At 31.5% G+C, this 26946-nt stretch overlaps 6 protein-coding genes across 9 annotated transcripts; 2 read left to right on the forward strand and 4 right to left on the reverse strand.

Moving 5' to 3' along the window:
- Positions 1 to 5822: 5822 nt before the first annotated feature.
- LOC128390970 (uncharacterized) lies at positions 5823 to 8352 on the reverse strand. Its single transcript, XM_053350788.1, has 2 exons — positions 7886 to 8352; positions 5823 to 6798 (listed from the first exon to the last, which is right to left on the reverse strand). Exon 2 carries the CDS (start codon positions 6711 to 6713, stop codon positions 6081 to 6083), a length of 633 nt encoding a protein of 210 aa, XP_053206763.1. The 5' UTR covers positions 6714 to 6798; positions 7886 to 8352; the 3' UTR covers positions 5823 to 6080.
- Positions 8353 to 11485: 3133 nt separating this feature from the next.
- LOC128390975 (uncharacterized protein DDB_G0271670-like) lies at positions 11486 to 16917 on the forward strand. The gene is made up of 3 exons (XM_053350794.1): positions 11486 to 11676; positions 12880 to 13596; positions 15337 to 16917. The coding sequence occupies exons 1-3, from the start codon at positions 11628 to 11630 to the stop codon at positions 16350 to 16352; spliced, it is 1782 nt and encodes a 593-aa protein (XP_053206769.1). The 5' UTR covers positions 11486 to 11627; the 3' UTR covers positions 16353 to 16917.
- A 317-nt stretch (positions 16918 to 17234) lies between these two features.
- On the reverse strand, positions 17235 to 18446 carry LOC128390983 (eukaryotic translation initiation factor 6-like). The gene is made up of 2 exons (XM_053350802.1): positions 17798 to 18446; positions 17235 to 17697 (listed from the first exon to the last, which is right to left on the reverse strand). Exons 1-2 carry the CDS (start codon positions 18267 to 18269, stop codon positions 17429 to 17431), a joined length of 741 nt encoding a protein of 246 aa, XP_053206777.1. The 5' UTR covers positions 18270 to 18446; the 3' UTR covers positions 17235 to 17428.
- A 157-nt stretch (positions 18447 to 18603) lies between these two features.
- LOC128390985 (E3 ubiquitin-protein ligase MARCHF11-like) lies at positions 18604 to 19581 on the forward strand. Of its 3 annotated transcripts, none has more exons than XM_053350804.1 (2): positions 18604 to 19019; positions 19104 to 19581. In XM_053350804.1, exons 1-2 carry the CDS (start codon positions 18764 to 18766, stop codon positions 19391 to 19393), a joined length of 546 nt encoding a protein of 181 aa, XP_053206779.1. In that variant the 5' UTR covers positions 18604 to 18763; the 3' UTR covers positions 19394 to 19581. The 3 variants fall into 3 exon arrangements, with proteins under 3 accessions (XP_053206779.1, XP_053206780.1, XP_053206781.1); XM_053350805.1 differs by having other exon boundaries at positions 18604 to 18950; XM_053350806.1 differs by having other exon boundaries at positions 18604 to 18928; positions 19106 to 19581.
- LOC128390972 (NADPH oxidase 5-like) lies at positions 19525 to 23352 on the reverse strand. 2 transcript variants are annotated; one of them, XM_053350791.1, is made up of 8 exons: positions 23202 to 23352; positions 22627 to 22744; positions 22404 to 22551; positions 21904 to 22329; positions 21625 to 21813; positions 21387 to 21562; positions 19918 to 21321; positions 19525 to 19846 (listed from the first exon to the last, which is right to left on the reverse strand). In XM_053350791.1, the coding sequence occupies exons 1-8, from the start codon at positions 23240 to 23242 to the stop codon at positions 19712 to 19714; spliced, it is 2637 nt and encodes an 878-aa protein (XP_053206766.1). In that variant the 5' UTR covers positions 23243 to 23352; the 3' UTR covers positions 19525 to 19711. The 2 variants fall into 2 exon arrangements, with proteins under 2 accessions (XP_053206766.1, XP_053206765.1); XM_053350790.1 differs by lacking the exon at positions 23202 to 23352 and adding an exon at positions 22868 to 23078.
- A 326-nt stretch (positions 23353 to 23678) lies between these two features.
- Positions 23679 to 26869, reverse strand: LOC128390973 (ribonucleoside-diphosphate reductase large subunit-like). Its single transcript, XM_053350792.1, has 2 exons — positions 26119 to 26869; positions 23679 to 25907 (listed from the first exon to the last, which is right to left on the reverse strand). The coding sequence occupies exons 1-2, from the start codon at positions 26556 to 26558 to the stop codon at positions 23948 to 23950; spliced, it is 2400 nt and encodes a 799-aa protein (XP_053206767.1). The 5' UTR covers positions 26559 to 26869; the 3' UTR covers positions 23679 to 23947.
- Between the last annotated feature and the right edge of the window lie 77 nt (positions 26870 to 26946).

The raw sequence follows: 26946 nt of genomic DNA on the forward strand, positions 1-26946 counted from the left end.
AAACAACAAATAATCACCCTGATGAAAATGTCAACAACAAAATTGACTTATATCAATGGAAAGAGAAAATTCGTCTTCATCAACAAACTGATCCAAATTTAACCAAAATTAAACAATCTCTTTTGGATAAAGACCCAATTACCTCAAGAAAATATTGTCTTCGAGATGATCTAATCTACAGAAAAGATAAACATGTTCCATTCTCAACAAGAGTTGTAATTGATTCAAAATTCTACAAGATATTTTCAGATACTTTCACCACACACCAATTGGAGGACATTTTGCAGCCGAAAAAACCGCTGAACAAATATCAAGAAGATATTGGTGTCAAAATCTCTATGATGAGGTAAAGAAACTGTGCAACAATTGTCAAGTGTGTCAACTTGCAAAACCAGCAAATGTGATCTATGTTGATCCTGGTGAAAAACCAATTCCAACAGAAATCTTTCAAAGATTTGAGTTAGACGTGCAAGGACCGATAACGGTAAATTACTCCAAAAAGTATATTCTTGTTCTGATTGACACTTTATCAAGATTCTGTTTTGCAAAACTAACCCTGAACCAAACAGCTCAAACTGTTATAAAATTCTTGAAATCAATTTTTCATGTTTTCAATTTTCCAAAATCAATTCAAACTGATTTAGGAACCAATTTTACTTCTGATGCTTTCCTTGAATTCATAACTGAATATGGAATTGAACATTCAACCTCTACCCCATATCACCCACAGTCGCAGGGAATAGTAGAGAGACACAACAGAACAATCGCAGAAAGATTGAGAACTTATTGTCTAACCCACGATAACAAAGATTTACCTTATGGTTTAGAAGCTTCAGTCTTCGCAATCAATACCTCAATCCACAAAATCACAAGATTTAGTCCCTATTACCTCGTTTTTGGTAAACACCCAATCAAACCAATTGACAACGTCATTCCTTATTTCCCCGACAATTCAGTAAATTCTGAACAAGCTAGAAAATTAGCCCATGCAAGATTAATTGCCCAACAAAATTATCAAATCAACAGATTAAAACAACTTCACCCCCAATCACCTTATAAAGAAGGAGATTTCATTTGTGTTAAAAATGAGTCAGTAGACAAACAATTTAGCAAAAAGATAAGAAATGCTTACTTAGGTCCCTATTTACTTTTAGGTAATAGATCTGGATGCTTAATCCTTTTGGATTTAGAAGACCTTACAGTCATTAAAGTCAATGTTTCTAACACAAAACTTTATAAATCTGAAGTAACAGAAAAAATGACAAAAATCAGAGACAATTATTTCAACTCAGACACTTATCTAGAAAATGAAAATCTAGACTTACCTTCTCAAGAAGATGAAATTGTTAATACAAATGATAATCCTACTTTATCCTCTGATTTAATTAATCCCAACAATGATGATTTTAATCAAATTGATGATGAAGAGTCAAAAGTCAATACAGATTCTGATACAGTTGAAATCACAAGAACCACACAAAACAACTTAAATTGTAAAAAGAAAACTAGATTAAGCGCTGATAAGCTAATCACTTCACAATCAACATTAAATGATGATGATAAACCGTTCACACGATCAAAAAGACAATTAATCACCGATCAAAATTTGTTTATCCTTTACCATTGTTTTACAATTGACAATCAAGAAGAAAAAATTGAAACCGACTTATGTGAAAAGCTCAAAATCGGCTTCCACATTGACCCTTGGCAACAAGAAGCGCCGCCATTTTCTCTTCCAATTAAATTCGAATCGAATTTTCATTTCAAAACCAACAAGTGTCAAGTCAACAATCTTAAGATTTGTATTGAAATTAGAGATCAATTCTTAAGAATTATTATTAATTATTTAAATATTGATTATTTTAATTTTGATAAATTAATCAAATTGTTTAATTGTGTTGTCAACAATTTAGCTTTTTATAACTTTAGTTATAAATTAATCATCACAAGTGAAAAATCAGCTATTAAAAGCTTCTGCTTTTGTCTTCAATTGTGCGACAATCAAATTGATATAAAAACAATGGACCAAAGTGATCAACCTTCAGTTCAAATTGACTCTCGACAATTAACTTGTACTCTTGTAACTGGTGAACAATTTAATTTTAACCCTGATCGACCTTCAACCTCGACTTTTCGAGCTGATACTCATCTTCATAGAAGTGATTCTCCGATTTTCCTTAAAGAAACTCGTTACCCCCAAGATAAAGGTCAAGCCAATTTTCGGCCAGGAGAACATTACAAGTGTAAAAGTGAAAGATCAACCACAACTCCGATCTACTCATCTCTTAAAAGATCTTCGTCAAGTGAATCGTGCAGTTCAACTAATTCAAAGAAGAAAATGAACAATCCATCATCTCCAGTTCCCTCAACTACGAGCTCAAACTCTTCAAGTAGAGAAAATTTGTCTAAACAAAATGAGAGCCCAAAGGAAGTGAAAACTAATCGTTATCCTCTCCCATCTGATCATTTCTTTGATAAGGATGAATATCCAAACCCATTGCCCACTGGCCCAATTCCACAGTATTGGTCAATCGAAAGATACCAACAAATTAAGAAACAAATCGACCAGAAAGCTCAAACTTTCTCAGAAATCAAACAGAAATTTGAAAAGCTGATTCGTGAGAAGTTATATTTAAATTTGTACCACGATAAATCAATTTTCTCGATTCCATTACCCAAGATTCCAAGAGGAATTTCAAAAGCCAATGTCATCAATGAAGCCTTAGAGCTAATCGAAAAAGAAATTCGATGTCACTTATGTGAACAAATTTCATTGAACCCTCATTGTTGTACTGGATGTCGAAAGTGGTATTGTCGATTGTGTATCGAATTCCTTAGAGAATTAGTGCCAACCTTAAAGTTGATTCCTATTGATCAACCAAACAAATTTCTTTGTTTAATCCCTCAATGTGCCTTCAGAGCAGCAACCACTGATGATTACTCAACATTTGGAAAAGTTGATTCATCAAACACTTACTCAAGTATTGTAAGAGTAAATTTGTCTGCCGTCGTACACATTGTTACGCTGATGTCAAGCCTGATGACTTCATTAAACACGAGAAAACTGTCGACTTGGACTTTTCCGTCACGAGATTGATTTAGAGTCCATTCATTTATTTAAAACTGGACAAACTCGTGCTGAACTAAGTGAAGGTCCTAAAAGACTATTTAATTTCTTCCCTCCGCATCTTAAATCAATTCCTGAAAGATTGCCGATATCTTATGATACCCATGAAGGAAGAACCAAAGGAAACCTTGAGGTTTATGCCTGTTTAATGAACGCTAAAGAAGAAAATCCAAATGATCCAATGATGGCTCCAACTACTATTCGCAGTTTCACTAATTTGAGATTGAATTTTTGGGAAAATTACAAAAAGAAAATAGACCCCACATATCCTTTAGGAGAAGCTGAAGAATATATTCAAACGATTGGATTCGATCCAACAGTTGGTAAGCGTCAAGTTCCTCCTTATGGATCAAGACCAAGGACTCATCGATGGTCGTCAGTCCCTCAATATCTGATCGATGATTCAGAAGAGTGGCTTAAACTAGCCCAAGGTAAACCTCGACCAAGGCGAGAAAGAGCTCAAGTTAGTCCCTCACCTGATGTACCAGATATCGAAGTACCTTTTATTAGGATTAACCCCCTCAATCGCTTAAGCGAAGAACGAAAAAAGATTGTTTCGGAAAACATCATGCAATGGTTCCCATCTTTACGTTCCTTTAGAAACTTCGATGAACCCGCTCCAATTCAAAATCTTGAAAAAGCTGTTGTCCGAAAGAATCGACAAGCTTCAGCTTCGTATCGTTTTAAAACGTTAACAACAATCAACTTACCAGCTCTTCCAAGCTCAATTGAAGAGAAAATCATGAACAATGTTCAACAACATCCAAATCCTGAGACAATTTACTCCATACATGCAGCGTACTGTCGAATCAATGAATATCGAAGACGTGAAGGTCATGTATTGGCACCAAGACCAATATGGGTCATCATCGTGGATGGTAAATTAGATGTTGTCTATGAAACCCTCGTCCAGCATCATCATATCGCCCGAATGGATACTCGATTCCATGGATTGAAATTTGAAGATTTAAAACATGGTAAAAATCTAACTTCAGTTAGAGATCAAGTGTTAACTTATTTTGCCTGTGCTTCTCAAATTATTGGCGCTGGAATAATCAACCTGTTAAGATCTTTAGATCTTGAAAATGAAGAAATTGAGACCTTAAAGCCTCGTATTCGAGACGTAAACCAATACTTCTCCCCGTTGTACACGCAACCAGCTTCGTTGTCTCTAATCTCATTCCTTCTTTTCGGTGGATTCGTAATCCCTGGAGGTCCTCATTCGCCCGGCATTGAAGCCATAACCGCCATGAAACTCTACATGAGCGCATGGAAAGCGATCGAAGATCGATGTGAATTCCTCGAAGATGGAATCCATTTTGCCAACTCAGCTCAAACTTGTAACAACAAAGAAGTCTCAAGACTTTATAAGAAGTATGATGAATTAGTAAAGTCTGGTAAAGCCGAATGGCCACAAGATTGGTCGTATTACAATCATGGTTCACGGATAGTTCCGTCATTTGATTCACATATTTGTGCTTCACCCGCTGCTACCACCAACACTCATTCATCAAGAGCCTCAAGTGTCAACAACTCACCCGGAAGACGATCTCTTCCATCACCAATTCAACAGACTCCTCCGAGAGCAAAAGAATTAATCAGTTTTGATTCACCATTGGAATCACCTAAATCTGAATCTTCGAATTCTGATTCCCAACAAACTGTAATTCTTTCTGAAATTCCCGATTCCCAGAGAACCAATGATTCTGAAGAATCAAGTGCAACTGAAATTGTTCCTGAGGATGATCATTTATTATATATCAACAACCAGTTCTCCCCAGAAGCTTCAACTTCAACTCAATCAAGTGGTTCATTAATTGTACACGGAAGTGAAACGATTACCCTCAAGTCAAGTGCGACGAGATTTGTTTTATCCCACACGTAGATACAGCCCAGAGATGAATTCTGAAGAATCAAACCAAGCACCGGAACCAAGATCCCGAAGAATCAGTCACCAAGTGTTGATGAGATTTCTTAATCATGGTCCACGGATGTGAAGGGTGGAAAAATTGAACCCACCAACAATTGGTGTTGATTACTTTTTTATATTTTAATCATTCATTTAATTAATTTTCTTTAATTTTTGATTTTATTTTAATTACATTTTCTATTGTCTTAACGCTTAGATAAGCTAAAGCTTAAACACTCTTAAAAGTGCCAATTTGAGTAAGAGAAACAAACTCTCTTTCTTTTTGTAAACCATTATTAATCAAAGATTAATAATTTATCAAAGCTTTAACTATCTTTGTACTGATTAGCTGGATTAAGCTTAAGCTTGATTGTATCAACAGACAAAAGTCTGATTAAGCAAACCAGTCCGTTTATATTGTATCTCCCCCCAATTTAATCAACTTCTGACATCTTATGTATCTTTGTATAAAAGGACACAATGAGAGATAAGAAGTTAACAGTTAATTTTCATTTCTTAACTAGTTCACATTAAAAATTCAATAAAGTATCTTGAACTTAAATTCAAATCATAGTAGATTAATTCACATACTCATAGAGTGGTCCTGTATCGAACTTGAACTGACCTGATTATTGAAGGGCAGGTCCAATCTTCGAATTTGTTAGTCTGAATTATTCCCCTTGTCTCTTAAAAGACGTAAATTTCCCCAATAAACAATAGAAAAACCCCTTCAAGATTTTATGATTAATGAAACAATTTACATGTAAGTTGGTGAAAATGGTGAAATTTAATTTCCGATGATAATAGTTAATTGATAATAATACAATTGATTGCAATTTAAATTATTTTCATGATGCTGCTTAATTTACAACAATTAAAGCAACAATTTAAATAGAGAGAGGACAAAAAGTATATAATTTTTTTTAGAGGGAAAAACAAAAGTTTCGTAACTGAAAAATAAACGAATGATAAAATAAAATATTGAATTAAAAGTTAATTGTTATAACAATTAAGTAAATGATTTAATTGATTGTCACTATACGATTATACGGTATTATCATTATCATAAGAGTAATTGTAAGAAATTAAATTTTTCTCCTTTAATTTTTCAATTAAACTCGTTGGAATTGGTTGATTAGGGTTAATCATATCAGCGAGAAGATAATTAAGGAAAAGTGAAGTTGATTGTTTTGATTTGTTTTGATTGGGATTACGATTAAATGATGAAGATGAAGATGAAGATGATGGATAATAACTTGTTGTTGTTGTTGTAGTTGATATTAAATCATCATTGGGTAATGATGATGCTGTTGGTGAGATTAAGTTTCTCCAAGATATGAAATCCTTGATTGGTTGAATTAACTGTTTCTCATTCTCGTGATTAACTTGATTAGAAATTAGCTGGTCACCATTAACTTGATCACTATTTTGTTTCGGTAACAGATTAGCCCGTTTACCGAACCTTAAAGGTTCACGGAATCGACATCGGCGACATGGTAATTCTGATCGTTGACAAATTCCAAGTCGACATCGACTCGATTCAACTAGACCTTCATTTGAGATCGCAAATAAGATTACCAGTAATGCGATTAGATTAAAGCAACAGACACAATTAACTCGTTTAAAGTTAATTGTTGCCGATGATGGTGATGATATTGTTGACGATAATGAACCCATGCGAATTTAAATTAATCACTAATCACAATTAATCTTCTCGAAGTTGGAAAACTTTTTTTTCCCTCCAAGTGATTGTTTGGTTTTTCTGTTTTCAAAGAGAAAATTATTAATAATAATGAGCAGAAAGAAATTAATCAACAATTAAACTTTTTTTTTATCTACAATTAATTAGTTATTTTGATTATTTTCTATCCAATTAACTAATTGTTTGCATAACTCAGTCATCTTCCGGTAAATTAAAATTTACGCATTTTCTGTTTAATTGTTATTGTCTTGGTCATTGATTAAAACACGCAATCAATTTAATTGTTTATCTCTTGATAATATTTGACTTTACAATTTTCATCAGCAATTAACATTAATTAACTGATCATTATTGTTGTTCATTCAAATCAATGTTTACAAAATGTTAATTGTTTGGTCATCATGATGTTAATTTAACTTTAAATTGCTGTTTACACACCAATTTTATCACGATGATTAAAAAACATTAAAACATGATTAAGATTATTGTTTGTAATTAAGGTGATTGAATTAATTGCAACACTTTCTTCCGGATTATTAATTAACAATTAGAAGAAGAAAAAAACTTTGAGACAATTTGATCAACAGATGATCAAATTAATCCGAAATCATTGAAAGTTTCAATACGACAAGTAACAATTAACTGATACAAACAATCAAATAATTGATTAAACTAACATTTAAGTCTTGTAACAATTAAATTGATTAATATATTTTCTCAGTCAACTATTAATAACAATCAACTAGAGCTAATTTATTGATTTGTCTAATATATTAAACTACAATTACTGAAAGAAAAGGTTAATTGTAATATTATTAGCAACAATTTATTAACTAATAGCAATCAGATTATTATTAATATGATTATTTATGTTACTATGTTATCCTTACAATAAATTGCTCTGATTTTGATCAACAATTAAGGTCGAAATCTATTGATTGTTACAAATATCAAGTTGATTTACTAATCTAAGGTTCTCCTTCATAATCAATTATCATGATTAGTTTATTGATTACAAAAATTTGTAACAATTAGTTTCCAATGGTAAAGTTGATCTGATTAAATTTAATTGTATTAATTGATGAGAAGATAAAAAGTGAGACAAACAATTTGATTAGTCAACTGATTGCTCATTTAAATCACTTACCTGTTGATTGTTTAAGAGATACGAAGACAACTAATTGTTAATCCTGTTAATTGTCACTTTGCTTAAAAAAATCGTACGAAATTAACAGCAATTAAATCACTTTTTAAAGTTGTTTCAATTAATAGTCCCAAAGGAAAATAAATTATTCGTATCAGTATGTTATTGATGGTGGTGAAAGTTAATCACAATTAGTAAATAGTAATAATTAGTTAAACACCGAACATAATTAACTCAATCTATGAATATCTAATGGTCACTCACTTGTTGATCGGCTAATCAAAAACACTTCGGAACAATTAAAATGATGAAATTTGAGATCATTTTCTGTTCGAAGAATCGAAAGGAAAAAAAGTTCAGAAAATGTTCTATATTCACATTGGTTGGTCCAATTCGAGAAAGGAAAAGTTCTTATATGATTAGTTGATTCAGTTTCTAGTTGATTTGTTATTTATATCACTTTGAATATATTTCCAGCCTGATGATTGCTTTTATTTCAAATGTACAACCAAATTCAGTTGAGAGCATGTCTTAAGTTATCATTTAATTTACCATTAGTATTATTACAAAGATGATGATGATATTTGCTTCATCTTCATCGAAATCATCATCATCATCATCATTCATATTCAATTGAATATCCTTAATCTTGATGATATTTTAATGATTATCATCGTGATGATGGTGATTATCAACCCACTCAATTCATTGGAAACTATGATCATTATTATCATCTCAATGTTTTGATTGTTATTTTTACTCTTTCTATTAATGTTATCATAGATTGTGGATAAATATTTTTCTTTGATTAAAGTTTAATTGTTTTAATTAGATACAGAGATGAATCAATCAGTTGATCAAAGATCCTTATACAAATCAGATTTACTAATTAATTTGATAATTTATGGAGCAACCTTCTTTGTTATTTGTTAATTTGATAAACTAATCCACTTAATTGACTACTTGTTTACCTTTAGGACTATTTAACAATTGTATTAATAGTTAATTTTAATCATCAAGTAAAATCAACAATTAAGCGTTTATGTGCTGCCATCTTGTAGTTCACAATGAAACTAAACCGCTTGTGAAAATTTTATTGTATTAATTTTTTGTTAATCTGAACTTAATTGTCCAGTGAAAACAATTGAAAACTTGTTCAGATGGATGAAATTTACTTAATTTCTTGGTCAAGTTTTTAAATTGTTAGGTTATTAAGATGACAGTTTGAATAAAAAGTAATTAAAACTAATATAAAGTGAACCACAACAAATGGCTGGAAAAACTTAATCATATAAAAAAAAGATCATAAAGAAACAAATAATTAATAAGTTTAATTAACCATAAACTTAATTGAGAAACAAAAAAGGTGATAAGCTGTAATTAAATTACAATCATTGTAGAGATGGAACAATAAAATAGTAGATTTAATTGTTATTAAATGATTAAAACATGAAAGTCTTTGTAAGAAATTAAATTTTGTCTTCGACAATAAACTTAATAGTAAACAAGATATTCAGTTAAAAGTTAATCAATCAATAAGCTAAAACAATCAAGAAAAAAAGGTGAAACAATCAACAGACCATAGATTGAGAGTGAATGAATGAATGAGTGAGTGAGAGAGAGAGAGAGACAATGATATAACAAATTGGATGATAATAATAACAAAAAAAGGTAAGAAAACAAATTGTTTTTGAATCGATGACCAGGTCAAGGTTTACCTACCCAAGGGCAAACAGGTCGAGGTCCAGGAGCAAAGACAAGGGGCCAAAGAGGGTCAAAGAAGAGGAAAAAGGAGAGAGTGAGAGAGCCAAAGATCAGTTGGGAGTCGCGTGGCATCAAATCCCTTAAATAATAATAATGATACAATCAATAATAATAATTACTAATAACAATAATATCCATAACTGTTAACCTTTGTTAATCCCTCAGCTTACCGTATGTCAACTTTTGGTGTCCCACTAAAGCCTTTTACCTGGTCATACTTGAGTTAACCTCTCCCTCTCTCTCTCTCTCATTTAATTATTATCATTATTATTATCATTTTCTTATTGTTTCTCTGCTTTATCATCATCATCATCATCATCTTGATTCTTCCCTCTGATTCCTTATTAACAACAGCAACTTGTAAACCAACCAAACGTAACTTGGAGGCCACATGTTGATTGGAGTCACAAAGGTAATGATAATAGTACACAGACACGAGACACACTTTGCTTTAACCTCTCCTACCTCTTCCTCCTCCTCTTACCTTCAACCTACGGCCTTTCACCCTACCCTCACCTCTGCCCTCGAAAATATATCAACAATGTTTTTCAAGGTTCCATTATTTTTGCTTTACTGTAATTGTAACTGTAATTTTTTCCCCTTAGATTGTATTTCCAGTCTTTCTGCTGTTACCTTTGGATAAATTGTTAATCATCCAAATTATCTACTGATTTAATTTCAATTGCGATTCAATTGTTAATCCACAATAATCGCATCCTAGTATTACACTTTTTTGTCTTCGATTGATTTCCAATCATTCTTGATTTTAATTTCTTTTTTTATCATCTTTTTGATTGATCCTATTGCCTTTAGATTATGTCGATCCAAAGATGACAATTTGACTCGTAACCAATTCAATGAACATTGTTAATTGTTAACAATTAAATTTAAATATTGTACATGAATTGTATTTGTCTTTACCTTGATTATTTAATATCAACAAGTGACTGTTGATTACAATTAAACATGTAACAGTTTCATCAATATAAAAATGGTTAGAAAACTTAATTTAATAATTGAAAATCTAACATCTAATTTAACTTTTTTAACTCTTAATAGCAATGATGATCAATATAAATGAGATCTATACACTTGATCATTATCATTGTTTAATTCATGATCATGATTACATGGTTAAAATTAACAATTAAGTCCAAGAAAACGTGTAATTAACATTGAGAAAGTAAATGATTTCCAATGATGATTCAAATTAACTCACTAAAAGTAATACAAGTAACCAATTGTTTTCCAATGCAATAGTGGTAATATTAATTACAATCAACAATAACAACAATTTACCAGAGAGACAATTAGTTGTTTGTATATGTGTGGTGATTAGTTAATCACCAAAGGTTCAATAGATTCAATAACTTTGATAAGTTTACCTTTTGTTTAATCAGTAGTTTTGTTGTATTATTATCGTTACCTTAATGTCATCAATTAGTTTCTTTGTTAATTTACAATTAGCCAGGTAAATTTGATTAAAGGTAAAGAGACAATGTTAATAATGATTAATTCAGTAGATTGATCAGAATTGATTCTGATTGGGTGAATTTGGAATACAAAGTTAATCAGGAACAGAAACATTGGTAACGCCTTTTGTCAATATAAACTCACATAGGATGAGAAACTTTATCCAATCAACAATTAGTTTCCAAAAATACGCATGGGCAACAATCAAGACAATGCTTTTCATCATCATCATCTTATCCTTATCATCCTCATCTTTAGCATCCTCAGGTATCCTCATCATCATCATTGTCCATAAATTATTATTATTTTATATTTGAATTGAAAAGTTTTCAGATGAAGTTTTTATTTTCCCAAAAGAATCAAAAATTGGATAAGAAAAATATTAATTGTAATCTTTTCAAGTGATTAATTGTGATTCTGATTAGTTAATTGTATCTTTAATCATTGTGATTCTCATTAGCTTAACTTTGCTGCTTAATTATTGTTCACAACAATCAACCAATTAAACATGAATATTAATAAGAGACCAAGTGATTATCAACCGATTGTTATAAAAGGTAAGTTGATTTAATTTGATTCTAATTTTGATTGTGATGCTGGAAAATCATATAATTTGATCTGATTTAATTTGGTTAAAAGTTTTTCTTCATCGGAATTGATTTACTTAATCATGATTAACTGATAGCATTTATATTTATATTTTCCTATCATCAACTGAATCAAATTTAATTCAATTCAATTCAATTCAATTGAAATTTTGTGTTTTTTTTTCTCGGACAAACAAAAAAAAAGTTGTAATTTGATTCAATGAATTTGATATTAATATTTAATCATTGTTAATATAAATTGTTACTGGGTTTTCATTGTATATAGATTGAAAATCAGTTGATTAACTTGAATCAAATTGTTAAATTTAAGTTTTTAATTAAATTGGATGTTTACTTTTCTTAATTTCATATTCATTTTGATTCAAAGTTTATCTCAAAGTTTATTCAGCTCAATGGTGTAAATAACATTTAACTTAGAAACATGAGAGCAATCAACTTAATTAAACTACAATAGACAACAATTAATCAATCATTTATCATCATTCACATTAATCATATACTTTCCATGCTTTTCAATTATCACAACTAAATTAACAACTGAACAGTTTTAATTGTTACACTCATCAAAGTTTACACCTTAGGTTATTGATCCTCATTTGATTGTTGATTTAGTTTGATTACAAAAAGGTTTTAAATCAAATAGTTAAGCAAATTGTAACAATCACAAGCAACAATTTGACAAACCATATAAGTATTAAGTTAATTTTAGTTAATTATAAATTCAAAACAATTAAAAAGAGTAAAATATTTACAAAGAAAACGTTAGGATCATTGATCTAATTTTCTAGTTTCCTGATTTAATTGTTTATCTATTAGAAGATGATTAATTAATCTGATTGATTGAACAATTGATTTAACAATTAGCACAAGTAAATCCAGGGCAACTCAATGAGTCTTGATTAATTAAATCAAATGATTTAATTGAGAATTGAAGGTAAAACGACAAAAGAGAAAAACAAATTTTTCGAAAAACAAAAAGTTCCAATCAGTTCAATGTAACTTATATGAATCAATGTTCATTGACAGGGGGAAACAAAGTAAATGAACATGATGATTACAAGCTAATTGTTGAATATAATATTTACTCAGGCTATTAATTGGATAATAATAATGATAGTAATTTTTTACCTTCTCTCTCATTAATATTATCAGGTTATAATAATGAATCTGGGTTAAGTAAATTGAAATGCTCATCACCATCAACCTCATGTTCATTGATCTTATCTGATGAAGATGATGATGAAATTTACATCAATGAGACAACCAAAGATGCTAATTGGTTTGATTGTAAACAAACAGTTACTAATTCATCATCAACCTCAACAACACCACAAACAACAACATCATCAGTAACAACAACAACAACAACAACAACAGCCTTGGTTAAATCTTCAAATCTTTTGTACAGTTCACTTTATCCTACCTCATCTTCATCATCATCATCATCATCATCAACCTCCTCCTCTCATCTAACATATGGTTTACCTGTAAATCTAAATGATAATAATAACAATAATAAGGCTTCACCTGTAATCAGCACGCGGCACGCGCGACCAGATCATCATCATCATCATCATCATTTATCATCATCTTCACCATTATCAATCTTTGATCAACATACTGTTAATAGCTTACAATCAACATCATCAACCACAAAAAGTACAATAACATCACCGAGAACAATTAATAGCATCACTACTTCAAATGATTTAATTGCACTAAAAGTCACTGACAATTTATTATCAGCACAATTTGAATTTAATAACAAATTAAATTGTGGAAAGTCATCAATCCAACCACCACAACCTCCACCACTTCACAAACTACCACCGCCATCAATTGATAATCTACCATTTAAATCATCACCAGGTGAGTTAATTAGTTATCTACCACCCACAATTAACTAATTACTGTTTTACCAATCGACTCTTTTTGATTGTAAATCCCAACATATACAATTAAACTGTTTGTTAGTTAATCATCATCAACAATATTGCACAATTATCATTATCAACTGCTGGGAGGGTAAATTGTTATCCCAACTAATAATAACAATTTAATTCAATCTTTGATTAACTTAATCATTTACCAAGTTACATACTCTCCCTTTTAACTAATGATAACCTTCAAGGTTAATTGTTAAAGGTTACAATTAAGGTTGAACAATCAGTGATCCGTAAAGTCAGTATTGTTATCATTAAATTGAATTAATATTTATTAATGTGAAGTTAATTGTCTAATCTGAAAATTAAACTAATCAAAATATCACATTTTCCTATAATATACTTATTGATTTAATGTCTTGACAATTAAGTGATCAACAAGTTAATTAATCTTTAGCTAAGACAATTAACTAGCCAAATGAAAACAATGACAATAAAAAACAATTTACTAACCAAGGTAACTAATTAGTATCATTCATTTTGTTTTTAATCATCACAACAATTAACTAGAGTTGAATTTTTATTCTCATGTGATTAAGTGATATTCTTATTTAATTGTGACAATTAATTAATTGCAAATGTTTTCAACTAGCAAGTTGTTTTTTTTTATTTACAGAAATCAATTAATTGTTACCAAAAAAATGATGAATTAATATCAATGATGATGACAATGAACTCCAAATATTAGGAAACAATTAGTTTAATTGACAACTTATTATGATGTTAATTGTTGGCTCCAATAATTAACCATAATTGACAGTTAATTAAGTGACAATAGTTAATAAGATTGTGAACCAGGAATACAATTAATTAATATATATCTTTTTTTTGGTAACAATTAAGCTTGAAGGTTGATAACATTGTACATTATTTTTGAAAAATAGTTTAATTGTTTTAATTAATTAACTTTGCACAATCAATATGCCGATAATGTTAATCATCTTCCTGATTATTTGTGATAATTTATGATTAGTATTTAATTTTGTATCGGATTAAGTTGACTGATTTGAAGCCTTGGAAGACAATTTAATATCACCTGTCATTGATTATGATTAACTTTCCAATAATCAATTGATTAATTTGGTTGACTGATTAGCTCGTGGTAACTCGTGGTAGCAATTTAATCTTGAAAATTGATATCTGATGGAAATATTAATCAAATTAATTGTAAGGATTCAATATTTTAAATAATACAAAACCAGAATTCAATATTTACAGTTAATTGTTATAAACAATTAACTTTGTTTAGTATATTGATTTACAATTAATGTTTGATTTTTGTTTGATTTGGTGTTTTTTGCTGATTGTTTGATGACAATTGATGTTTATCAATCGTCTTTCATTATCTAACAATCAACTTAATCATTTGATAAAGGTGATTAAATATAAACAATTAACGTGAGGAAGTAAAAATGATTATATTTGAACGGTAACAATTTAAGTTAATCAAAAGATTCAATGTAACTTCAATCAATTGATATTGTGGTTCGATGACTTTTCAATGGAAAGTTCAACGAATATTTAATTGTTCTCAATGATGATGTGACAATTAACTTTAATTAGTTATTTACTTTTCTATCAAAAAAAAAACAAATTGATTGAATTTCGATAAATTTTGTGAATATAAATAATTAATTTTCTTTTCATTTCTCTTGATTCAATTTAGATTCATTTCCATTGCACTTTGAAGGTAAATCATTGATTCCAATCTATCATCCGATTCACAGATCATTACTTGATTATCACAATCAACAGACAATCAAATTAAAAGCTCTTAATTGTTACTATTCAAATTGTTCGAGTCCACAATCAATTCGTAACGAGAACACAGTTCCCAATGGGGTAACACTACCAATTAAAGTATCCGATTATTCAATAGCAAAACTTTTAGATTTACAATCAACATCTAATCCAGATGAACCTCTTAATCTAACAATTAAGTCAAACAAAAATTCACCATCATCCTCATCACTATCACCTCCAATATCTTGCTCATTATCATCATCTTTATCTCCATCATCATCATCTTTAATTACTCCTCCACCAACATCACTAAAACAACACAATCAAAAGCCAACATCAACCAAAGTTAATACAATCACATCACCAACAATTTCAACAACAATTAGTCTACCTCAAGGTTTCCATTATCCTGATGGACATTTTTATCATCAAGAAGCTCACTTATCATCATCATCTTCATCCTCATCATCAAATCATCATCATCACCATCTTCATATCAACAACAACAATAATAATAACGGTAAACTCAATGGAGACAATAACAGTTATCAAACAATCATTTCATCGTCAAGTAAAGTGATTAATTCAGATGGGAGACACTTCAAATGTAATCAATGTAATAAATTGTTCAAAAGATCATCAACTCTATCAACTCACCTACTAATCCATTCAAATACGAGGCCTTTCCCGTGTCCGTATTGTGGTAAACGATTTCATCAAAAATCGGACATGAAGAAACACACATACACACATACCGGGGAAAAGCCTCATAAATGTGCCGTTTGCGGTAAATCATTTAGTCAATCGTCAAATTTAATCACTCACACGAGGAAACACACTGGTTATAAGCCGTTCACGTGCGATTCTTGTCCCAAAGCTTTCCAACGGAAAGTTGATCTCCGTCGTCATCGGGAAACTCAACATCATTTCAAGGGCTAATCAACTAATCTCTCTCTCTCTCTTTTTTAATCTAGTTAATCCCAATACTATTTAATCCAAGCCAAAGTTTCCATAACTATATAATATCATGTTCGTAATACAATTGTTATATTAAACATAAAAATTAAGAATCAAGTCTAATGGGAAAAACAATCAACAATCTATGTTCATTCAATCAGAACACTAGTTAATCAACAATAATCATAATTCTGTGTGTAAATCAGTCAACCAGTTAGGAAAAAAGTTATTATCATCAATATAATCAAATCTTTGATTCAATTTTAACAATATCAAAAATAATAATAATAAAATCCTATGTGTGTGTATGTGTGACAATCTCAAGTTAAATTACATTATATTAATTGTTACAAGTGAATCAGAAATCATTTAATTGTAAGTGTTGTACATTTTGTTGTTGATTTTTGTTGTTTGTTAATTTTGCTTTTCTTGCTTTAGGTTCACATAATTAGCAAACAATTAACAATCAGCTTTTCACCTGTTCATGATGTAAACTTTGATGATTAGAAGACCAAGAGAGATGATTAATATAAAATGAATCAATTGTAAAATCATTAAATGTAATGATTTAGATTGAGATGATATCAATAGATTCACTTAATTACAATTTTGAGGGTCAAAAGTTGTAAAAGGAAAACCAAATCCAAATTTGTTTACATTTTTTTTTCGTTATTACAATTGTGTATTAACGGAAGTTAATTGGCCTTAAATTGGACTGAATATATTTATATAATGTATCTTCCCTCTCCGTCAGAATAACAATTAAATTGTTAGATATTTATACTATAATTAGCTTCCCTCCGGTATTGTTGTTTGATCAGCCTCTTAATTTTATGTCATTAAATATTGTATCTCCTTTGTTGATCAGATTTTTATGATATAATATAATATATAAACCATATAAATCATTACTGATTGTTACAGGTAATGTATCAGGTATTGGGTTGATTAGTTTACATTATGTCTTTTTCAGTTAATTAGAATTGTTTTGTTGATTTGCTTTTCACTGGCAAAATTGCGATTCCATTTTTAATTTGTTTTCTCGATCATTGGTAAATTTAAACAAGTTTCTCAATTAATGATTGTCGCATATTCTGTTGTATTAAACTGGGTCCGGCTGCTTCGTTTAGTTTAAATATGTTCTCAATCAGTGATAATTCAGTCGCCGTTGTATCAAATCCACAGAAAGCACTCCAATCATTGACAACCATTCCGCCGCCGATAACATCGGAACCACGATTAACTGTTCCAGCGACAAGAGGTAATTGTAGGAGTGTTGATAGTTCATTCATGTGTTCAATGTTGGTCTTTGGATGTACAAGTCCACCTAATTAGAGAGAGAGAGAGAGAGAGAGAGATGAAGAGGAGGAGAAAAACAATAGATTAGACAATCGAGTTTAAATTTCCATTATGGTTTGTATATTCACCTTGATTGGAGAGAGCACAATAACTTCCAACTAGAACTTGATCAGCAATTGTTTGTTTGAAAACTTCAACCTTTAAAGTGTCAACCAGAATTTCTTGTGTATCCTTATCAAGATCAGGGTGAACCAGAGCAACATAATCATTACAAGCGATAACATTACCAAGAGCTGAAAGTCTTTCCTCAACCCGTTGAATTTTAACAGAATCGGGAAGAGAATTTCTTAAATGTTGTAATTCTTGATCGGTTGTCGTATTAGGAACCAAAAGTCCATGTCGATTACCAACAGTTAATCTACCAACAATCCTACAACCACCAATAGATGAATGGATTACTGGAATGATATCACTTAATTCAGCTTCAAAGATGGAATAAAAATTCTGTGACCCACCAATGGCAACCAAACAATAACTATTAGTTAATTTGGCGAAAACACCAACCTCATCATTAGATTCAAATTGAACTCTAAAAGCCATGATTAACAAAAGAGATTAAATTGAATTGAAGAACAACCAAAAAACCAAACAAAGAGAGACAAAGAAAAAAAAACAGACACACAAAGATGAAGCAAGAGTTGAAAATCGAACAAGCGTCCAAGTGACTAAATAATCTAATTAAATGGTCACAACAATTAAGAAAATGGAAGAGCAATCAATCAAAACAATTCAGAGAGAAAAACAAATTAACCAAATATTTACATGCTTCTTATGAGAACACGTGACTAGTAGTGAGAATAGCAAATTCTTTTGCTATTTTAACAGCAGCGAAAGCGAAACAATAAAAATTGTTAATCTTTTGTTGTCTCCACAATTAAAGGATAATTAAAGTATCATTTTTAGACAACAATCTAAATTAATGTAATAGCTGATTAATTGTTCCACCATTTCGAAATTGTTTATTTTTTGCTCCATTCTAAATGTGATCATCTTAAATTGAGTTTTGTTTTTGTTTCGTTCTTGATTTGGTAAACATGATGGAAAATCAATCAACGGATTTGTTAGAATGTCGGATTTGTTTACAATCAGATAATTCAAAGAATTTAATTATTCCTTGTGAATGTAAGGGAAGCCAAAAATATTCTCATAAAATTTGTCTCAAACAATGGATGGATATTAAACACTCGGATAAATGTGGAGTATGTAAACAACCCTATTCAGGTATTTTCTTTACACGGAAACCTGATCACTTTTTCCACTATTTAATTGACAATGAAGGAGCTCTAATTGGTATTGTCATTGGTTCTTGTCTTTTCCTTTTCCTTTCTTACCTTGTCCTAATCGGTTATCTACAATTTTATACATCATATCAAGAGGTATCACAAGGATTACGAATCATTCTACTTTTATGGACAACATTTTACGCTCTTCTATTTGGCTTTTTACTATTTGGTGCTTTAATTGCCTTGAGAAATGGTTTCAGAATTTGGTCATCAACTCATTTCATCATGGAGATGATTCAAGATGACGATGATAATAATAGTAGTAATAATAATTCGTCTTCCGGTCAAAAACAGCAAGAAAAAATTAGCCCACCAGTTGATCTTGATACAGATAAAACTCTTCCCGTTGATCCAGTTAGTGTTGAGAAATTACCGCCATAAATTGTTACCACAGGCAAAGAATTGAATCAAAATGCTCAATATCATTTCATTTATATTATTATTATTCTTGTTGTTGTTGTTGTTGTTGTTTAACTAATTGTAAAGAAAATTGTTTCTCTTTTTAAAGTCAATTAACTCATACATTGTATATAATTTATTGTTATTATATTCTCGATGTTCAATTTATATTTACAATATCAAATTGAGTGGGAGAAGCAAAAATTCATTGTGATAAAACAAATTCAAATTCGAGACAAAAAAAAGATCAACATGATTACATGAAACGTTAATTGTAATTTACATTTTTCTCCAAATTAATTAAGAGAAAATTTCTTTGTGGAAATTGAAACCATATTGATTACAAAGGTTATGTAATTGTTTTCCCAGAACTGGAGCACCGCAGTAAAATGTTGTGACCTTACCTTTTTTCGAGACATTGATGGTATCGAACAGCTAATTATAAGAGAAGTTTTTAGTTAATTGTGGAAATTTCAAGTTAATTAGTTTACTATACTTATAATTACCTGGTTCCAATTTGGTCTTCCGGGTTTGGTTTTTGTTCGTAATCCGGTGATCAGGTCTCTCTCTTTCTTTTCGTGCATTAATCCCAATGCCAATTGCAGGCCAAGTGCTCGGATATCGGCAGCATCCAAAGCCGATGTAATGAAAATGTGAATGTCCAAGAATCGATTTTTCGAATCAATTTCTGCTTGGGTCATTTCGAGTTGAGTTAATAGATGGACAAACCATTCCAATGACTTTTGATCTCGATTTAACCAAATAAAGTCGACCTTTTTTAACCTCATGATATCGGTCGGTACAGCGTCCGACCATGAATGCTTACATTGGGGGCAAGTGTGTTTCGATTTAGCGTATCTGAACATTATACTTTGAAGAATTGAGGCAAACGGGGTCACACCGATTCCCGTTGCGATCATAACTGCGTGTTCGGTTTTGAAAATGTGAGACGATGGTGACCCGTAAGGCCCATCAAGGCGAACTGGAAGTTCAAGTGGTGTTCGAATCAAAGTTCCAGGTAAGTTTTTGAAACTCGAACCTTGTGAAGAAATTGATTTCATCGATTTTACCGATGAACTTTTTGAACTATTGATTGGCTTTGGTGTTGAACTCAAGACAACTTTTTCGCCGGTAATCATTGATGTGACCTCTAAAGCGTCGATTCGATCATTGTCCTTAAAAGCATAAAATCGAGCCTCGTCATCGTCATCGCAACACCGACCAATTGGTCGGGTAAATTGAATCACTTGGAAACTGGTTGAAGCATTAGCACTAACTATGGATCCTAATCGATCTGTAAGATCTTGAATAACTTGTCGATAGCTTGATAACTGTTCTCGATTCGTTGGTGAACGAACTTTTCCTCGACGAATCATAAACGGAGTCTCTGTAATCTCATTAGAACTCATTGATGATTGAGATGCAATCGATTTGGGTGTAGGTGGAATCGAAACCGCTAAATCTGGACATTTGACATTCACCGATGGTTTTTTAATCGAAGATAATCCGGCCTCTTCTTGTTCCAAGAGTAATGAATGCAATCGATTTGTCCATTCGCCGACAGAGCGAATATGAAGGAATATAACATCGGGCATTTCTGGAGCACTACTAATGGTGAACGGATGCCATTCCCATGAAGAGATCTTTGGTATCTGAATATAGACCCAATCGCCAGGATGATAATCGAAATGTTTAGGTCGACGAATAGCTAAATGACTAACTTTCGAAGGTAAAATTCGACATCTAACAATATAACTATTCCCAGAATCGCCCATCATACTCGAGAAATAATGAACCTTCTCGATAATGAAACAAATTCCAGGAACAGTTAACCAGATCCAGAATTTGGGTCCATGAAGAAGTAGAACTGACCAAAAGACGATGTAGAACAAATGGAAATAAGCGAATATCTAAAAAGAAAATACGATCTTTAGATTGGTTCTAAATGTTTTCTTCTTTAGCGATAAATTCATACCTCGAAATGTCCAGATTTTCTGACAAAGGGAAGCGAGGAAAGAACAAGAATAAACAAAGAACCCAAACAAACCCATCCAGTTATATTCGCAGCACCAAAGAAGAAGGTAAAATATTCTGGATGAGCGCTAAAAATCATTCGCACATAAGGTTGTCCAGTTTCGGCGGAGATTAGAGCTAAAAGTAAAACTCGAACAGATTAGAAAACCATTGAGCGAATTGCGATCAATCAAACTTACCATAATTACCGAGATGAGCGAATGTGTGAAGAAGAGCGAAAAATGTAATAATATAACCACAGAATTTATGGTATTTAATATTCTTATCGAGTGGTAGGTACGATGCAAAGCCCAAAATACGAAGTCGAGTTATACTTCGTCGTAAAATGAACAACATTATGAGAGCACAATTAAAGTTAAGAAGCATTCCTAATATAAAATAGGAAGAGAATAGAAATTAATGTTTACACCTAATTGTTGATAACAATTAAGCCAAAATTCAATGGGCACTCTGATTACCTGCACCTCTTGCGATTGTAATAAAAGGGTTCGACTTTTGTACCGTGAAATAAGCGATTCGCCAAAAGAAAAGTCCAGCGCTGAATAAAACGTAAATGGTCAAGGTGATGACACTTAGAGCGTTGTTTCTAATGTACTCAATTTGCCACAGGGACACTTTCTTAGTCGATTTTGTCGTGAATTCGGCTGGACTTAGTAACATCCATCGTTCAAATGATCGGCACATACATTCAACTAAAGCCTCGTAACGATTAAGAAGTGATCTGAATTCGACGAAGTCAATTGTTTGCGAATTGTCCTGGTCAGCTTCTTCCATAAAGGTTGCGGTCAACTGGTCAATCTCATCTTCGGTAAATTGTAGACCATTTTCTGCCATACAAGCTCGTAGTAAACATCCAACCTCGTCGAAGGACAATGTACCATCGTCTGAAAATATTCGAGGGGAAAAAATTCGAAAAGAAAAATGTAAACAGTTTTAAAATCGGTAACAATTTACTAACCATTAAAATCGTAGATTTCAAAGAGACATTTTAATTTGATTGCATCTTCGCTCTTTGCTAATTTGACAATCTTCTTAACGAGTCTCTCCTGTTCAATTGTAGTCTTGTTCTTGGTGACTAGTCGGAAAAATTTCCTCGGGAATTCGGGCTGAAAAAGGATCAAACAATTAGGAAATCCAAGCAAATCGAGAAATTAACTAATTGTTGTTGGTTAATCACTCACATTCTTAGAGGGTAAGACGTTGATAAACAATTCCTCGGTAACTGGATTATCTTTACAAATTAATTTTAATTTCTGTCTCAAAGCGGGAACACCTTGACCTATTTTGGCTTTCAATGAACTGGACAGTTAATGATAATAATTAAGGAAGACAATTAGTTAATTGTAGGGAAGAAAAGTGTCAAATGATGAGCTGATTGTTGTTGAGATTAGAATTACAGTTGATTCAATTTGATTTACTTACGATTCTCTTGGTATTTTGGATAACACATAAAGTCCATTCATTTCAACGGACGAAACAAATTGTTACAATTAGTTGAAAAGATTAATTAATTTACTTAATTGTGATTAAATTATTTGCAAATTTAAACTGAGAGTTGTTAGAGTTAAAGTTATTACAATTGTTGATTTTTGTCTTGACAACAAATTTTGAAATGTTTTCTTATTAATCTTGTCTGATGATAATCGTCTACTCATTTTAATCACAATTAGTTGATTTTTGGTTGGACAATTGAAATAATTAAATTGATAAAAGGTTTGAATATAATCAGTATTAAAGACAAATCAGATTTACTTACATTGGCTTGAATCGGTCAAGGGTCAGTCTTGTCAAGTCCATAATTTAGTTGATTAACTAACTGATGATAGAAACTAATTTCTTATTGGTAACAATTTAATTGCAATCAATTACTTGAATTTTATCAGTCAACGCCAAAAACACTGTTACAATTAAAAGGTTGATTTATTTTTAATGAAAGATTAAATCAACAATTACTATCAATGTTGATTAGCTAGTGACGATTTGATTAAGCTTAATTGTGATCCTTTTAATTGTAATTGAAACGTCAATAAAATTTGAATGAAATTAGCTTTGGATTTTAATTGTTTTCAACTGGTAATTACTGTTGAATTTCATCACAATCAGTTGATTGGTGATAAAAGTTTTCGTGAACGTGATTATCAAAAGTTGATTAACTTATCGTTATGACTAAATTAGTAAATGAATTCAATTGGCTTGGTTAGGTTTTGATACAATTAAGTGGAAAAATGATTAGTTAAATTGTTTGATTGTTTATTGAGCAATTTAGTTTTTTTCGTAACAAAATTTTGCTATGTACTTGATTAATTGTGACTACAAACATTATATTCGATAAGAAATTAAAATATGAATGTTTTGTTTTGTGTTAACTAATGAGAACAATTTAGCAATTGAAAGTTTGCTTTTTTAAAAAAAGAGTATAAAAAGTGAGATATGGAAGATGATTAACATGATAAGGAACACAATTAAGAACAATTAAGTAAAATTTGGACTTTCGTTAGTTTATCAGGCACTACACATTAGACAACCATCTTTGTTTTGAATAGAACAGGTAAATATTTCCTCTTCCGTTGGTTCCTCTGGGGTTGGTTTGGTTGATTGTTGTTTAATTGTTTGCGACATTTTTTTCTTATCAACGGTAAATTGAATAGCGTTAGCTGCGGGTTTACTGCGTAGATAATACATTCCAGTCTTAAGACCAAGTTCCCAACCATAGAAATGCATTGAGGTCATTTTAGCAACGGTAGGTCGTTCGAAGTGAATATTCAACGATTGACTTTGATCAATAAAGGCTCCACGATCGGCGGCCATTTCTAGAATATGTTTTTGAGGGATTTCCCAAACAGTTCGGTACAATTGTTTGATATCTTCGGGAATACCATCGATCGCTTGGATTGAGCCTCGGTGGAAAACAATTTTCTCCCTCATATCATCAGTCCAAAGTTCACGTTCGGTTAAATCTTTAACCAAATGATGATTGACAACTTGAAATTCACCGGAAAGTACTCGTCGTGTATAAATGTTACTGGTATATGGTTCAATCGATTCATTGTTTCCCAAAATTTGTGCAGTTGATGCGGTTGGCATGGGAGCAAGAAGTAAACTGTTTCGAAGACCATGTTTAGCGATTTTAGCTTTCAATTCTGCCCAATCCCAAAGGTCACTTGGTTCAGCTTTCCACATGTCGTATTGTAAGATACCTTGGGAAGCGGGTGATCCTTGATATGTTTCATATGGACCAAGTTCTTCAGCTAATTCACAACTTGATTCTAATGCTCCATAATAGATTGTCTCGAATATTTGAATGTTCAATTTTCGAGCTTGTGGACTGTCGAATGGATATCTCATCATGAGAAATGCGTCAGCTAATCCTTGGACTCCGAGGCCAATAGGTCGATGTCTTTTATTTGAATTTTCGGCTTCTTTGAGAGGATAAAAGTTTATGTCGATGATTTTGTTCAAATTTCTTGTGACAACTTTAGTGACTTCTTTTAACTTTTTAAAGTCAAATTGTCGGGTCGCTTCATCGACAAACTTTTTAATTGCAATTGAGGCAAGATTGCAAACGGCCACTTCACTGGGTGAACTGTATTCAACAATTTCAGTACACAAATTGGAACACTTAATGGTACCAAGATTTTTCTGGTTCGATTTATTATTACAATGGTCTTTATAAAGCATATAAGGGACACCCGTTTCCATTTGAGCGTCAATTATTGCCGACCAGAGAGATCGAGCTTTAATTTGTTGATTGTAACGTTTCTCATTTTCGTATTTGGTGTAAAGCTCAACAAATTCATCACCATAAACCTCAAAAAGACCTGGACATTTGTGTGGACACATGAGACTCCACATGCCATCCATTTTAACTCGTTCCATGAAAAGATCGGGGACCCAAAGAGCCAAAAATAAATCTCTAGCTCTCATCTCTTCTTTACCAGTATTTTTCCTCAAAGAAATGAAATCGAAAACATCAGAATGCCAAGGTTCAATATAAATAGCATAGGCACCAGGTCGTTTACCACCCTGGTTAACATAACGAGCAGATTCATTGAACATCTTTAACATTGGTATAAGACCATCAGAAGTACCATTGGTCCCAGCAATTCGAGTTCCTTTTGCTCGAATACAGTGAACATTAAGTCCAATTCCACCAGCATATTTAGAAATGAGGTTACAATCTTTAAGAGTATCCGAGATTCCCTCGATACTGTCTTCTCTCATGGTAAGAAGATAACAACTTGATAGTTGAGGTCGAGGTGTACCAGCGTTAAAAAGAGTGGGAGATGCATGAGTGAACCATTTTTGGGACATAAGTTCATAGGTTTGAAGAGCAGATTCAATGTCTTCACCATGAATTCCAACAGCAACTCTCATTAACATGTGCTGAGGTCTTTCAACCACTTTACCTTTTATTTTGAGTAGATAAGACCTCTCCAAGGTTTTAAAGCCAAAATAATCATAACTGTAAACCATCAACGATAAAAAATGAAAAGAAATATTATCAATTGAGGAAGAAAAACAAAAATAAATAAAAACCAATTACAAACATTATCAGAAATACAAGGTCATTGATATGTAGATAAGAAAAATGTTACACAACAATTTCTTAATTACATAGATAACATGTTGATTAAATTCTGGTGGGAAATTAATCACAAAACTACTATGGTTACCTGAAATCCCGATCATAGATTAAAGCTGAATTGAGAGTCTCTGAATTGGCAATGATAATTTGATATGTTTTCTCAGCAATCATGGGTGAAGGAGATTTAGAATCAGCATCATACATTTTGTAAAGATCTTCGATAACCTCGGTGAAATTTTTCTTTGTCTCTTTGTGTAGATTACTAATGGCGATTCGAGCAGCAAGAATGGCATATTCATGGTGTTGCGAGGTCATACTGGCACTAATTTCAGCAGCCAAATTATCCAATTCAACGGTAGATACACCAGGATATAGACCATCAATAACCTTTCTAGTAATCGCAGGTGGATCAATAAAATCCATGTTCAATCCATAGCAAAGTTTAGCTACTCGAGAGGTAATTTTATCATACATGACCGATTCTTGTCGACCATTTCGCTTGACAACGTACATCTTATTAGAAGACATTTTCGTTATTCACAAGATTCAAAGGATTAAAGAAGAAGAAAAAAAAAGAAACAAAACAATTTCGTTTAATGAGGAAAGAGAGAAAAAGATCAGTTCAAGGAAAAAGATGCAAATAGAACCAAGAGTTTAAGTAAAGTGAATGAGAGAAAATGAAGAGAAACAGTTAACTGAAACAAAAGAAATTATCACGAGGGAGAAGAAAAGGGTGAGGTAATTAAGATGGAAGATGGAAGATAACGGATGAGGTAGTTGAAAGAGTTTAAAAATCAAATTAAAAAAAAACGGTCAAAATGAGAGAGAAACAATTTTTACAAGATGAGAAAATGATGAAAGAACAATTTTCATCTTCTAAGAAAAAGAATAAGAAAAAACCGCCAAAAATTCGATT

This window comes from Panonychus citri, unplaced genomic scaffold (assembly GCF_014898815.1).
Source record: "Panonychus citri isolate SS breed McGregor unplaced genomic scaffold, ASM1489881v1 Contig00133, whole genome shotgun sequence".
Classification (NCBI taxonomy): Eukaryota; Metazoa; Arthropoda; class Arachnida; order Trombidiformes; family Tetranychidae; genus Panonychus; species Panonychus citri.